The 12,510-nt window shown below is 38.1% G+C and overlaps 1 protein-coding gene across 4 annotated transcripts in view; it reads right to left on the reverse strand.

The window, feature by feature from the left end:
* The window catches only part of il1rapl2 (interleukin 1 receptor accessory protein-like 2), a 490,288-nt gene that overhangs the window by 7,718 nt on the left and 470,060 nt on the right, over nt 1-12,510 (reverse strand). For 3 of the 4 annotated variants that reach the window (XM_084718821.1, XM_084718822.1, XM_084718819.1), the window contains 3 exons: nt 9,814-9,954; nt 8,385-8,445; nt 6,851-6,963 (listed from right to left, as the gene is read on the reverse strand). In XM_084718821.1, the coding sequence (XP_084574947.1) occupies nt 6,851-6,963; nt 8,385-8,445; nt 9,814-9,954 (315 nt within the window). The remainder of the gene's footprint in view (nt 1-6,850; nt 6,964-8,384; nt 8,446-9,813; nt 9,955-12,510) is intronic. The other variant, XM_084718820.1, reaches the window with a different exon arrangement.

Consider the following 12,510-nt stretch of genomic DNA (forward strand, 5'->3'; position numbering starts at 1 on the left):
TACTTACACAAAGTTTAAATGAAAACATAATAACAGAATGTAGATGTCAATTAAGTTTTTGTATTGTTGTTTTTTTTGTTTACACAGGCATGTCTGTAAAGAAAAACTGTGACAAAATAGAATAGAATAGTAAAATTTTGGTCTTAATGTTGTCTCTTAAAAGGAATGGCTCAAAATTTTGGTAAATATGCTTATTTTCATGACTTGAGTGATATCAACCTTATGGATTTAGTGACATCTAGTGGTGAGCTTGCAGATTGCAAACATCTCACCTCATCCTGCCCTTCTTATCTTACAAACTGGGGCTTTAAAGGAGCAAGATGCAGCCATTGAATGTGCAAAAATGAGAACTACAGTCCAAACAGCAAGTTGGTGCCATACTTATATCAAATAGGCTGCCACTTTATATCAAATAGGTTGTAATCCTGTTTAATATACAAAATATGGTTTATGCAAGTTGTTTCTCCCCCCTGACCACAGCAGAGACGGACAGACTGCAGGAGCTCCACAGGAGCGCAGGATGCACACAACCTCATAAGTTGCCAATAATAAGCGAATACTAGTCCTCCACTGTAAGTTGATTAGCTGTTTATAACTGTCAGTTGTCTGTCGATGTAAAGTTAAGCCTGTTATCCTGAAAACAAAAATCCACTGCTCTGAAAATACACACAATGGACGATGAGTTAAGAGGCTAACTGTAACATTTTGCTGAATTAAACAGTTATAAACATCCACACCTTCCACAGGATTTTTAATGACACCTTATGACTCATAAACAGACATTTATGCATTTGGCGAACATTCATGGTGCGAATATCAAGTGAAGCAGGTATTTCAACTTAACAATTTTCCTTGATGTCTGATAACATATCAAGGTCAATTTATGATTTGTTAAAGTAAATACAGCTTCTTCTTTAAGCACGGAGATGATGTCAAAATGCGGTTGCCTAGGTATGGGGAATAAACTAGCCGAGCTCTGTCTGAACAGAAAGAAACATACCTTTGAAAGTGACTCAAGTGTCATCTGTTTAACTATAAAGTTAAACAGATGATTTTAGATAAATCTAAAAAAAAAAAAAGAAATTTGCGGTTGTAAGTGAGAAGTTACGTGCTGTCACTATTTCCTAGCAAACAACATCTGGTTGGACTGTTCAGCTTCCTGAAATAGCATCACAGATAAGGTTATCAGGTTTAAATGTGGCAGGTTCAGTTTTTTTTCTAGGTGGATTCCAGTTTTTGCTAAGTGTTTCTAACACATCTTAACTTTAGCTCTGTATTAACACACAGATAAAGTTGATATCAGTCTTCTCATCTCACTTTGGGAAAAAAAGTAAAGATGCATTTTTTTAAGATTTGTTTAATCCAGAAATGTCTTAAGCAACTTTCTGTAATACGGTCACTGCGCTTAAATCTGTTAAAGAAATTTGACATATCCAAAAAGTAACTGAGTACAGTATTTGGCCAGTTTGGTGTCTTTTTAAAGAAGTAGCTCAACATTTTTTTAGGGGTTCGCTTAACTGTAAGTTTAATAAGAAAATAATAGATGGGATAAATAAATAAATGAGACATAGTACACTGTACAACAGCTGCAGCTTCTTTATGTTCTCACATTTGTGCTCGACAGCGTCACTCATCAACAAGCACTGGTTTACGGCAGACTTACGGGAACTCTGAAGGGACATGCTACTGCAGATACAAGAGGTAGTCTGTTACATTTATGTTAATCAATAAGCATTAGAGGTGCTTGTAGGCAAAGTTTTGAACTTTGGTTAGAGCCAGACAACTGATTCCATCTTTGTGCTGAGCGAGGCTAATCACCTCAGAAAGTATGAGAGTGAAATTGATCTCTTGTATAAATATATATGTCTATAAATATATGACTTGGATAGAAAGTGACTAAATATAATTATCAAAATGTCAAACTGTTACTTTATGCTGCGTTCACTTGGATTTGGACAGATGGTGGATGGCAGACTGGATATCATTTTAGTGGACGATAAAATTACAGAGAATACCAGCAACAGCAATGAGTTAAAATATTATTTTGCTCTGTGATGAAATGTACAAACAGATGTTACATAGCTCCTTCACGCAAGGAGAAAATATGGGCCATCTGGACAACGAGAAGCTAATAATCTGGGGGAAACAACAGACATAAACCAGCGATACACCAAACAGAAATGAATGAATGACTTCACATTTTGGCAGGAATTTAACATTAATTTTAAGTTTGCAACAGGAAGAGGAAGCTATATTTTCTACATACAAGCTGTACAAGAATAACTGCATAAAATAATAAACACGTAATAATTAAATTAAATACATTTTCTTCCATTCTTAAGCTTAGACATCAATCTAATGCCCTCTACGGCTCATGTCCTAGAAGGCCACCCATATTTTGGCAATTAATTCAGACGATTATGTATTTTTCAGACCCTGATTAAGACCTGGAGTCAATAAGTGTAGGTTTATTTGTTTGCCTTTGCTTGAAAAATAAATGGACGGACTGCCTTGCTTGTTATTCTGTGCTAGTGTGTGTAACTGTACTGTCAAGCAAAAACCTCCTGGATGTTGTTGTCATATTGTCATGTGTGTTTCTTTTTGCCATCTTTCAGTTCCTCTGTCACAATGTGTTTTTTTTTCCTGTGTCAAAAAAGTGTATGTCTGCTGTCTACCATCTGTCTGAACTGATGTGAATGCAGCAAAGGTAATACAGTTGTTTCTCAAAAATAAAATATATACAAAGAAAAAATATAAGTTAGAGAAAAGTGTTTTATTTTTCAAAAGGAAGAGGCAGAAAAAAAATTGAATTCAACATTAGTATGTAGGGAAAACCTTCCTACATGGCATCTGCCTTCTTTTTGCTGGTGGCATCCTTCAACTCATTTTGCTCATAAATGACTGGAGTGACTGACAGGAGTGCAGAGTAGAGTGACAGAAATGCTTGTGCAAGACTTTTGGCTCCTCTGACACTGAAGTGAGCTCTTAAATGGAGATCAGATGTGCTGATACACCAGCATCAGCTTTTACTTAGAACTTAGGCAGGAAAATGTGAACTTGAAGCGGTGATGAGATATGAAAAGCGAGCTACTGTATGCGCCAAACATATGAGTCAATATGGAGCAGAAAACACAGTGTTAAATGCTTCTTTTTTATCCTCAGCGTGGTGTCAGACTGAACCCACTTTTCTTCCCAAACGATGCCGTTTCCAATTATTTGTTTGTGACATTCTGAATGTTTTATTTGGAACTAGCGCCACTGAAATTGCTCATTATTTCTCAAATTTATAGCTGCTGAAAATGCGTGAAAACAGTGAACAATGGTCTCTCTCTCTCTCTCTCTGAACGTCTCTTTCCTTCACCATCTCTTCACTTGCTAACTAAATTAATGGCAGAGACTCTCCAGCAACACATTGCAATTTCACGCTCAATTTGAGGGGCACAAATAGTACAGAACATCCCAAATTTCAGTCCCTTTCTTTTTCTTTCTCTGATTTCATTTTCCATCTCTCTCTCTCTGTCTTCTCCTCACGCTGAACCTCCCCTCCCTTCTTCTCTCCTGGCCTTCACTTCCTCTTCCCGCTCTCTATTTTTGAGGATTATGTAAATCAATTAATGAAATAACACAAACCAATGACCCCGTCCCCACCTCTTTCTGTCCCCGCTGTTTATTTCTCGCTCTCGTGTTAATTTCGGAGGGCTAATGGAGTGGATAATTGAATGGTGTATTTTAGGTCGCATCGGCGTGTTGCTCTGTCAGTGGCTTTGGTCTCTCGCCATGTGATTCAGTGTGTTTTTCCACACTACGTAACCTTTAGTTCATATGCAGCTCAGACAGAGTTATGCGTGCAGTTATGCACAGTGGATATTTGTTTTGAGGATGTTTTCAGGGCACAGAAAGAAAGCCTCTTTTTGGTGGAATATGACTTCCTCATCTGTTTTCAGGAGGCTTTGTTGTGTGTGTTTGTCTTGCGTGTGTGTGTGTGTGTGTGTTGGGAGGAGGCATAATTCTGTCTGAGGGCAGACGATGTAGAGCGTGGCTATTCATTATAAGCCATAATTAAGGTAAATTTATTTATGTATTTTAGGAGGAAATGTTAAATAATGCAAAGAACACACATTAGTTTGTGACTTTCCAACCGCATTCTTACACTACATTACTTTTTAGGACCTTTTTTTGGACAAGTTGAGAAGTGATTTTGGTAGCAAAATGCTAAACCACGGGGGATAATGGCTCGATATTTTATTTCATGCATTAGTTTGATACTTCAGTTGAATTAACCAGGTGCCTCAGAGACTACTGAAGGTGTTTTATGATGTTTTTAAAGCAATGAGCAGGTATATTACACATTCAGTCCCCCGAAGCACAGAGTCACGTTCTCTAATAAATAATAAATAGTCTAGAAATATCATAGCCACCACAGACTGATTTGTAGTGGACAAAAACTACCATATCAGCACTGCACAAATGGTAGATAAACGTTATTAGTGAAATCTAGAGGAAAAATGTCAATTACGGCATTATATATTTGTGCAGAAACTGTAAGAGTGCTGCATGTCATTTCTCCATTTCTGGTGTTTTCAAAACTGTGGTGATCCAGTGTGTGTGTGTACTTTTTAACCACTGGTCCACTCATATTGTACAGGTTGTACTGCATGTTGTTTTAAATAGTATTTAAATAAACCAAATCTGTTTCAAAAGGAAGTTAGAAAGTCTTTTACAGTGGGCACATTTTCATGTAGAATACATTGTGTCTGAAAATGGTAGACTTTTGTTTTGTCTGTCACACATGTATTTTATAAACTAGAAAATCAATTATCGGCCGATATTTGTTCCGATGAGGTTGATTGGTGGTCTCTATAAAGGCTGATCAGAAGCGGGGTCCAACAAAATGTGGGTATATTTTCCCCTTGGTAAGTAAATCTTAGCAGTCTACCCACCACACTGAAGGGTAAACGTTTGTGCCAAAACAATAATTATGTTGTAGACTATACAGAAAGTCTCTGCGGCAATTTGGTGTCGATGACAGGCGCGCCGCTTCTGTCCTCTGTTGTCAGAGTTTGACACGGCAAAACGGGGACGTTGCAAGTGCAAATCACAAACTCAAAAATCAAGGCCCGAATGGCCACACAGATTGTTTAAAACAGGAAAGTTTATATTTCTCCTTACTTTGTTTTGTTGAAATGCACAGGTCTGCATCTGTCTTTACTTTCTTGTTCTTTCTCTACAGCATTTATAATAATTCAGTGCTAACAATACCTTATTCAGTTCTTAATAGATTTAAAAATGCAAACTCAACCACCAACTCAACTCACCTTTTTTGCAGGTGATTTACACTTATGTTGTTAATAATAATTAAATAAATAGGCTTCAACTAGAACCTGTAACTGATATGGGCTGATGCTGCTTCCAGCGATCAGTAAGTATCCTCATGTTTCTGATGAATAAGTCCAATATTCCCTTCTCTTATAGCTTTGTTTTGGTCTCCATCAACCCCTGAGGGATGTTATGTGGCCTTTTAGCCGCTAAACGCTCCGTTTTGTTCACCAGCTCGTCACTAACATGTGCGCCTGTTGTTTGGTAGTTTTTCAGAGCTTGTTCGATAAAAATAGCTGCCTGCCTAAAAGCAGAGTTGATGAGCGCATCAAGTCTGAACCAAATAAAAATATTTATTGTTGAAGCTTTACTGATTCTCCCGTGGACACAGATATATGTGTAAGAATGTGGCTGTGTGCGTGACAGACTTCTGAATCCGTGTTTTATGAAACAGCGGAATCTCACTACATTTCAATCTAAATTCTTCATTCTCAATCCCAGCTGCTAGCAAGGCCAGACATGAGCTTAACAATGATGGATGGGTGTGTGTGTGTGTGTGTGTGTGTGTGTGTGTGTGTGTGTGTGTGTGTGTGTGGGTGTACTGAGAACACTGACAAACATGTACATTACATTTTAGCTGGCTTTTTTTCCCCCTCACACTCTTCTGATTGCATGCACTGCCCTGCAAAACTGTTTTGAATTTCACAGCGTTCAGTGTACATTTTGAGAATATTTACATTTGGGATTGTGAACACCTGTGGGCAGCAGCTGCAGTTCATAATGACATCCACATACTGTCAGCAGTTTGTTTGCACTAAATTAGCAAAAAGAAGAGGAATAAATAGACCGACACCTTGATGGTATGTGATTACATATATAGATATGGCACTGAGAATCATGTTTTCTTCCTTTCTATACGTGTCAGTGATGAAATTGTGTGTCTGTTTGCACCTCTGTGTGTGTGGGCATGTGTGTCAGGTCAGACCGTGACAGATAACGGTAATAACAGTCACATTCTCCCCTCCACTTGGACAGAGAGTGACACATAACCCCAGAAATGATGACAAACGGTGTCAGTTTTTTTGTGTGAACTATGAGAGGTCTGTATCCTGTGTGCAGTGTGCGTGAGCGCTTGTCACTTCGAAAGTGCAACCTGTACTTGAAACGGGCTGAGGAAGACACAGTCTGCATCTGTGTCGGTTTCATAAGACAGAGAGAACGCGAACGTGTGAGTAAACTCTAAATAAGGTAGAACCATGCTATTGTGTACTGCTGTGTGTGTGTGTTGTGAGTGTACACCAGCTCACACACAGACATGTGTGTATCTCTTTGTAAATGTGTTATGATGAAGACTCTCATACATTCTTATTTATTCTGACAGAGTGATGAATTCTGGGTATTGGGGGCTATAAAGGTCCATAGAGAGCCAGACAGGATGTTCGTGTGTTTTTCTTCTCTTTTTTTTTTTTTGAGAAAAGGGAGGGGGGATGTGTGTGAGGCAGACACACAGACAGATATACAGATGAATACTTACTACTGCTGGGTATGAGATCTCTGTCTGGTATGAACAGCTTGTATCCATAATGTTTCTCTAAAACGTCCGGCAGGATCTCCAAAGCAAAAGTTTCCTCGTCGCTGCTCGTCCTGCTGGGGGAGGGAACAGCAATTATGGCTCCAGATTCAAAAAACAAAACTGTCAGTCACGTTGAGCAGCTGGTGGCGGCTGCAAATGCAATTTAAAAATGCATTGCATTCACCATCAACAGTGACTGGACATCCAAATAAAGTGTAGCAAAACTTTCCTTTAATAATTGCGTATCATTAAGTGTGGACCCGGGGCAGGGAGGTGGTTATCTTAGCTTTGTATACAGATCAGAAACAGGTCTAGCTCTCTCATGGTGGTTCATTAATTGATACATTGCATTATTCTTTGTAAAGGTCCAGTGTGTAAGATCGGTTGGCAGAATATGGCTTAAATCTAAAATAATATTCATTAATATGTTTTCATTATTTAATCTTATTTCATCTTATTTAATTTCATTCATTTATCTTACTTGAACTTTATTATCTAGTGGTTTTTATCCATGTGAAGATGCATTCTACTCTGTTTTAGTTAGCCGAGGTTTGTGTACAGTCACAACGTAACCAAAACTGGCAAATCCCCCTGTAATAACACAACTGTGGATGCTATGCGAAACCACTGTGTCTGGCTGTAGTTTGCCAAGAACTAGTTCCAGCAGTTAACACCCTCCAAAACCACAAAATGTGTTTTTTGTTTTTTTTTAATATCACTGTGTACGGATTAGGCAAACCAGACACAACAAGAGGAGGATGTTTTCACTTCAGAACAAGCCTGGCAAGCTGTTTCCCCTGCTTCTTGTGTTTATGCTAAGCTAGTCTGACCACGTCAAGGCTTCAGCTCGTGTATAGGATTTAGCGGCATCTATTGCAAACACCTCGCCTCACCCTCCTATTTCGAGTGTGGAGGAGAACCTACAGTGGTTGCAAAACTTGCAAAAAAAAAAAAAAAAAAAAGTGAAAGGCAGTATCTAGATCCAGTGTTTGTTTTGCTTGTTCTAGGCTACAAAAAGGATGGCATAGAATAAAACACACACACAACAATGCTTATTTTCACATAATTAAAATAAAATAGAATGGAAAACACTTCATTCTCTACACTTTGTTGCAAAAGGCAGAAATTGGTCTTTGCTTACATGTGCAGAAAACTGCTATTAAAAAGGGAACAGTGAAAGACAACAGCTCACATCCAAACAGGGCACTTTAAAACACAATGAATGAGACACAATAGGAGCTACACTAAAACGAACTCCAGGTACTCAATGTTGAGGTCTGAATCAGGGTCATACGCTATTATAGACTAATCAAAACATGCTTATAAATATAAAACTCCACGTCTGCCGTATTCTGCCAACGAATCCCTCTAAAATCTCACACACTTGGCCTTTAACGCACAGATGTGAGACTGGCATCAGTTTTCTCATCTCACTTTCGGAAAGAATGCAAACTTCTGCTTTAATATGCTTTTATGTACACAGAAGTTAACTGACCTGCCCAGGGAGTCCAGATCCACTTTAGTATAGGACAGATAGGCGTCATACTCCTTATTATCTGTAAAGAGACAAACAGTGAGAGAGAATATCAGTAGAGGTCGGGCAGACATCTCTGAAAAACACTGTACGACTGTTTCTGAGCACTTGAACCACATTACTGGTTATATTTACATTTCAGAAATAACATGGGGACTTTGCTGATCCGACCTCCTAACAGCTGAGAGTGACGCAAAGTCACAGGTTTATTTTGTCACTGTATTTGCTGCACACAGTTTTGTGATTGAAATGCATTATTTACACAGGATAAAGGCTACGCCCGGTGGATCAGAATCTAACCGCGTCCTGATCACTCCTTTGTGGAGAAAAAACGGGAACCAACAATTGATATTTGGGGCATGAGATGTTGGGAAAACCCTGCTAAGGAGAGCACACCAACTGAAGACTTTCATTTGAAATCAATACTTTCGATCAATACTACAAAATTACATCTTTGAAATGTTCTGTTGTTTTCTTTAAGTAGCATTCGTTTATGTGCTTTTTACTGCTTTGTCCATTTTTACTTTTGAAACATACTGCAAAATAAAGCTCATCATTATCCCGTCAACGGACGACAAGAAATCATTTGAGAAGCATGTCTTTTTGTGTTAATTGCCTTCTTTGACTTAAGTGCAGACTTGATTGTGTGTAATTGTATCTTTTGTGCTTTTTATTGCTTCACCAACATGTTTCCATTATAACTTACTCACTTATTGAATGTGTGTGCACAGTACTTAATGTCCACGATGTGAGTACAGCAGCTTATTGGTAGCATGCTGGTTTTGCAGACACCTCTTAAACTATATGCCCACCACTGTTTTCTTGATGCCGCCATCATTCTTTTTAGTTCTCTCTAACGATTATTTTCTCAATTAAAGTATTTTTCAAGTATTTCCTGTAACATTCATTACTGACCGATCTGTTGAACATTTTTTCTACCAATCGATTAGTTGTTTGGTCCATTAAAGCGTCAGAAAATGTTGGTCGGTGTTTCTCAAAGCCCAAGATGATGTCCTCAAATGTCTTGTTTTGTCCACAACAGAAAAGAATAAAATGTGCACACCAGAGGAGTGTCATGTTTCAATCTATAGGCTCTTCTTCTGTCTGAAGAAACAGTCTGCTAGCTCAAAACGTCATGCTAATACATTGTTTGTCTGTTTTTTTTTTCCTTTTCTGTTTAGATATTCTGTGATCCTGCACCCAACCCACTGGGCTCAGGGATGTGTGTGTCTTTTTCACATTATTTTGTTCACAAGATATTCAGATTACTGAGAGGAGTAACCAGAAAATACTCACATTAACGTAATAGTCAATTAACAAATCAATTAATTGTTGCAGCTCCAGTTGCACGATCGCCCTGAAATGAAAGCGAGCGCACAGATAGGCTTACCGTCTTCAGTTTCATCACTCCCAAAGTGTCTCCTGTAGCAGAGCATGATCTCCAGGTTGTAACACTTGTAGAGCGCCGTCAGGACTCCCAGCAGCAACAATATGACCCCCAGACCACCAGCCAACTCCAGACGATACATATCTACAGTCAGGGAGACACAGCACAGACAGGGACGGAAAAGAAATCAAAGAGATTTATATCAGCTGTTGGTCAAAGGACCTCTAAAAGGTGAACTCTGTATTACTGGAGCTCAGTTTTGTCCATGTTGATTTTCTTCTGTTATTTTTTTTTTTACAAACTCTGTGTATATGGACTCAATCTACAGCAGTCTGACTCCAGGAAATATACAAAAAAAAAGGGAGAAAACTTAAATTAACTTCAGAATGACAAAGACTGAAACTCATTCACTCACACAAACAGAACGTTCAAACAGAACCGGTCGTTGTTGATGTGTGTTATTTTTTGATGAATCACAGCTGTTACTAAGAAGCTTTGTTAACAGTCTGATGAACACTCCTGCCAATAAAACACACTGTGCTGACTGAAAGAGGCACAAAAAGAGATACACACATATACACTGGATCTGGCGTGTAAGATATGTTACTGTGACTTCTTAAAAAAAAACAAAAAACAAAACGCAAGCTGGCTGTCAAGAGCTAATTATTAAGAAGTTAATTATTAATGTTGATTTGCTTCATCTGCTGATATAGAAATTCACTTTGGACTTTTTGGACTCTTCCAAGAGGGAGGCCGGTGGTTGAATGAATATCACAGTTAAACATTCAATTAAAGCTCCATTAGGCACAATTTTGATGCGAACACTGAGAGAAATGACACCCTGTAATGTGAAAGGGTTGCTGGATGTGCCAATTCAGCGATGAGTTAATAGGCCGCTCTGCAGCTCATTCATTGGTTTGGTTAATCGGCCCATCTGGTTGAACCAAAGTCAAGGTCGGACATTTAACAAAGCTAAATATTTTAGTGTAGAGTTGGCAGACCAAGCCAGAACTAAAACACCAGTGAAAATAGTAGGTTTTAGATTCAACAGGTGGCAAAAAGAAGATATTTGAAATACCTGTGTGCTCTGTTTTTACTTATTAAAGCTTATGAGAGCTTACCAAGTTTATTTGCAGAAAATCACCGCTCAATGATACGTTTGTTTTGCAGTTTTTCTGCACCCCTCCTCTGGTATATAGAAAACAATCTGACTGCATTTTGCAATGAGTACAGTCGCCCCCTGCAGTCCATTTAAAAGAATGCAGATTTTAGGCACTTTATTTTTTTAGACCCATTTTTTCCCCCAAGATGACGCCACAAGAATGAAGCTAATTACAGCAGCTTTGCCCTCTTTGACCCCTTTCTGTGCTTTGTGCATTTTTTGTGTGTTTTTATGTTTTTTATACACTAATCTATTACTTAATATTTTTATTCTTCTTACATTGTCTGTATTTATCACTCTCTCCTTAACTTAAGCCGGGATGGCTATGCAAGACCACAGCATCCTGAGTGCGTCTGAGCACCATCTTACCGTGGACGATAGTGATATGAAACACCAAATGTTCTTAATTAACTGTATATCTGACCATAAATGAGACATCGGTTGGAAAAATAATAGAAGCAGTTGGAGCAGAGTGTTTCTGGGGACTGATTACTGTACACAAGCACACAGTTTTATAATTTTATTCACTTATTTTGGTAAAACTGGATAATATTTTATGGAAAAAATATTTTCCAGTATTCTCTCTGATGTCCTCTGTGCCCTTTTTTGTTATTTTGACCAGATGTCATTTTCTGCCAATAAATGCAGTAAATGGCAATATTTTAATTTCAAATTAGAGAGAAATGTTGGCAGCAGTTAATAGAATAAAACAAAAATGTTCACTTTACTCAAACACTTACTCAAAACCAGAGAAACTGATCATTTTGCAGTGGTCTCTTATTTTTTTTTTTGAAGAAAAGCTTAATAGGTCCTCTTTAAGGTCGCTGACTCAAACAGGGGAACCGTCTGTGTGATTCTTTATTTTAGAGACTTGCAGTTTCCAAAAATCACAAAGTCAGCCTCGACACAAAGTATGTTGCCATGACTGAGAGACACAGATGACCTCACGTCAGCATGTTAGACACTGTGTGTGTGCGTGTGTGTGTGTATGAATGATAGTGCTATCATAGGCAATATGAGTGTATGGGAGATTAATGGAACATGGCTGGTGAATGACACCATGGGAAATATGATCTATTACTCTCTCTCTCTCTCTCTCTCTCCCTCTCACTCTCCCACAAACACACACACACACACACACACACACACACCAACTCTTCTTGTCCCTTTGACTTTTCTTGGTATCACTTCATTTTAAAAACAGTGCTTATTGATTTTCTTAGTCATGGCAGCGAATAGAAACTGTAGTCACAAACTATTGCAGAGCATGAACTTATACTGAGTGATGACGAATATTAAATTAATTTCAGAACACTATATTCTACACGCACAACCTTCTCTAAGGCTTGCAGAATCAGTGATATCTTCTAATGATAAAACTTATCTTTTTACCTGTTATTATTGTTGTTTTAATCTTACCTTATCTTAATATGTTGGGTATTCCATTTTATTTTTGTATGACTTTTAACTGTCTGATTTTGTATTACTTTTTGTGGTCCTTAAATGTTGTAATTCTGGTTCAACCATGTAAAGCACTC

Source organism: Lutjanus erythropterus, chromosome 5 (genome assembly GCF_056507025.1).
Source record: "Lutjanus erythropterus isolate fLutEry1 chromosome 5, fLutEry1.hap2, whole genome shotgun sequence".
Taxonomy (NCBI): Eukaryota; Metazoa; Chordata; class Actinopteri; order Lutjaniformes; family Lutjanidae; genus Lutjanus; species Lutjanus erythropterus.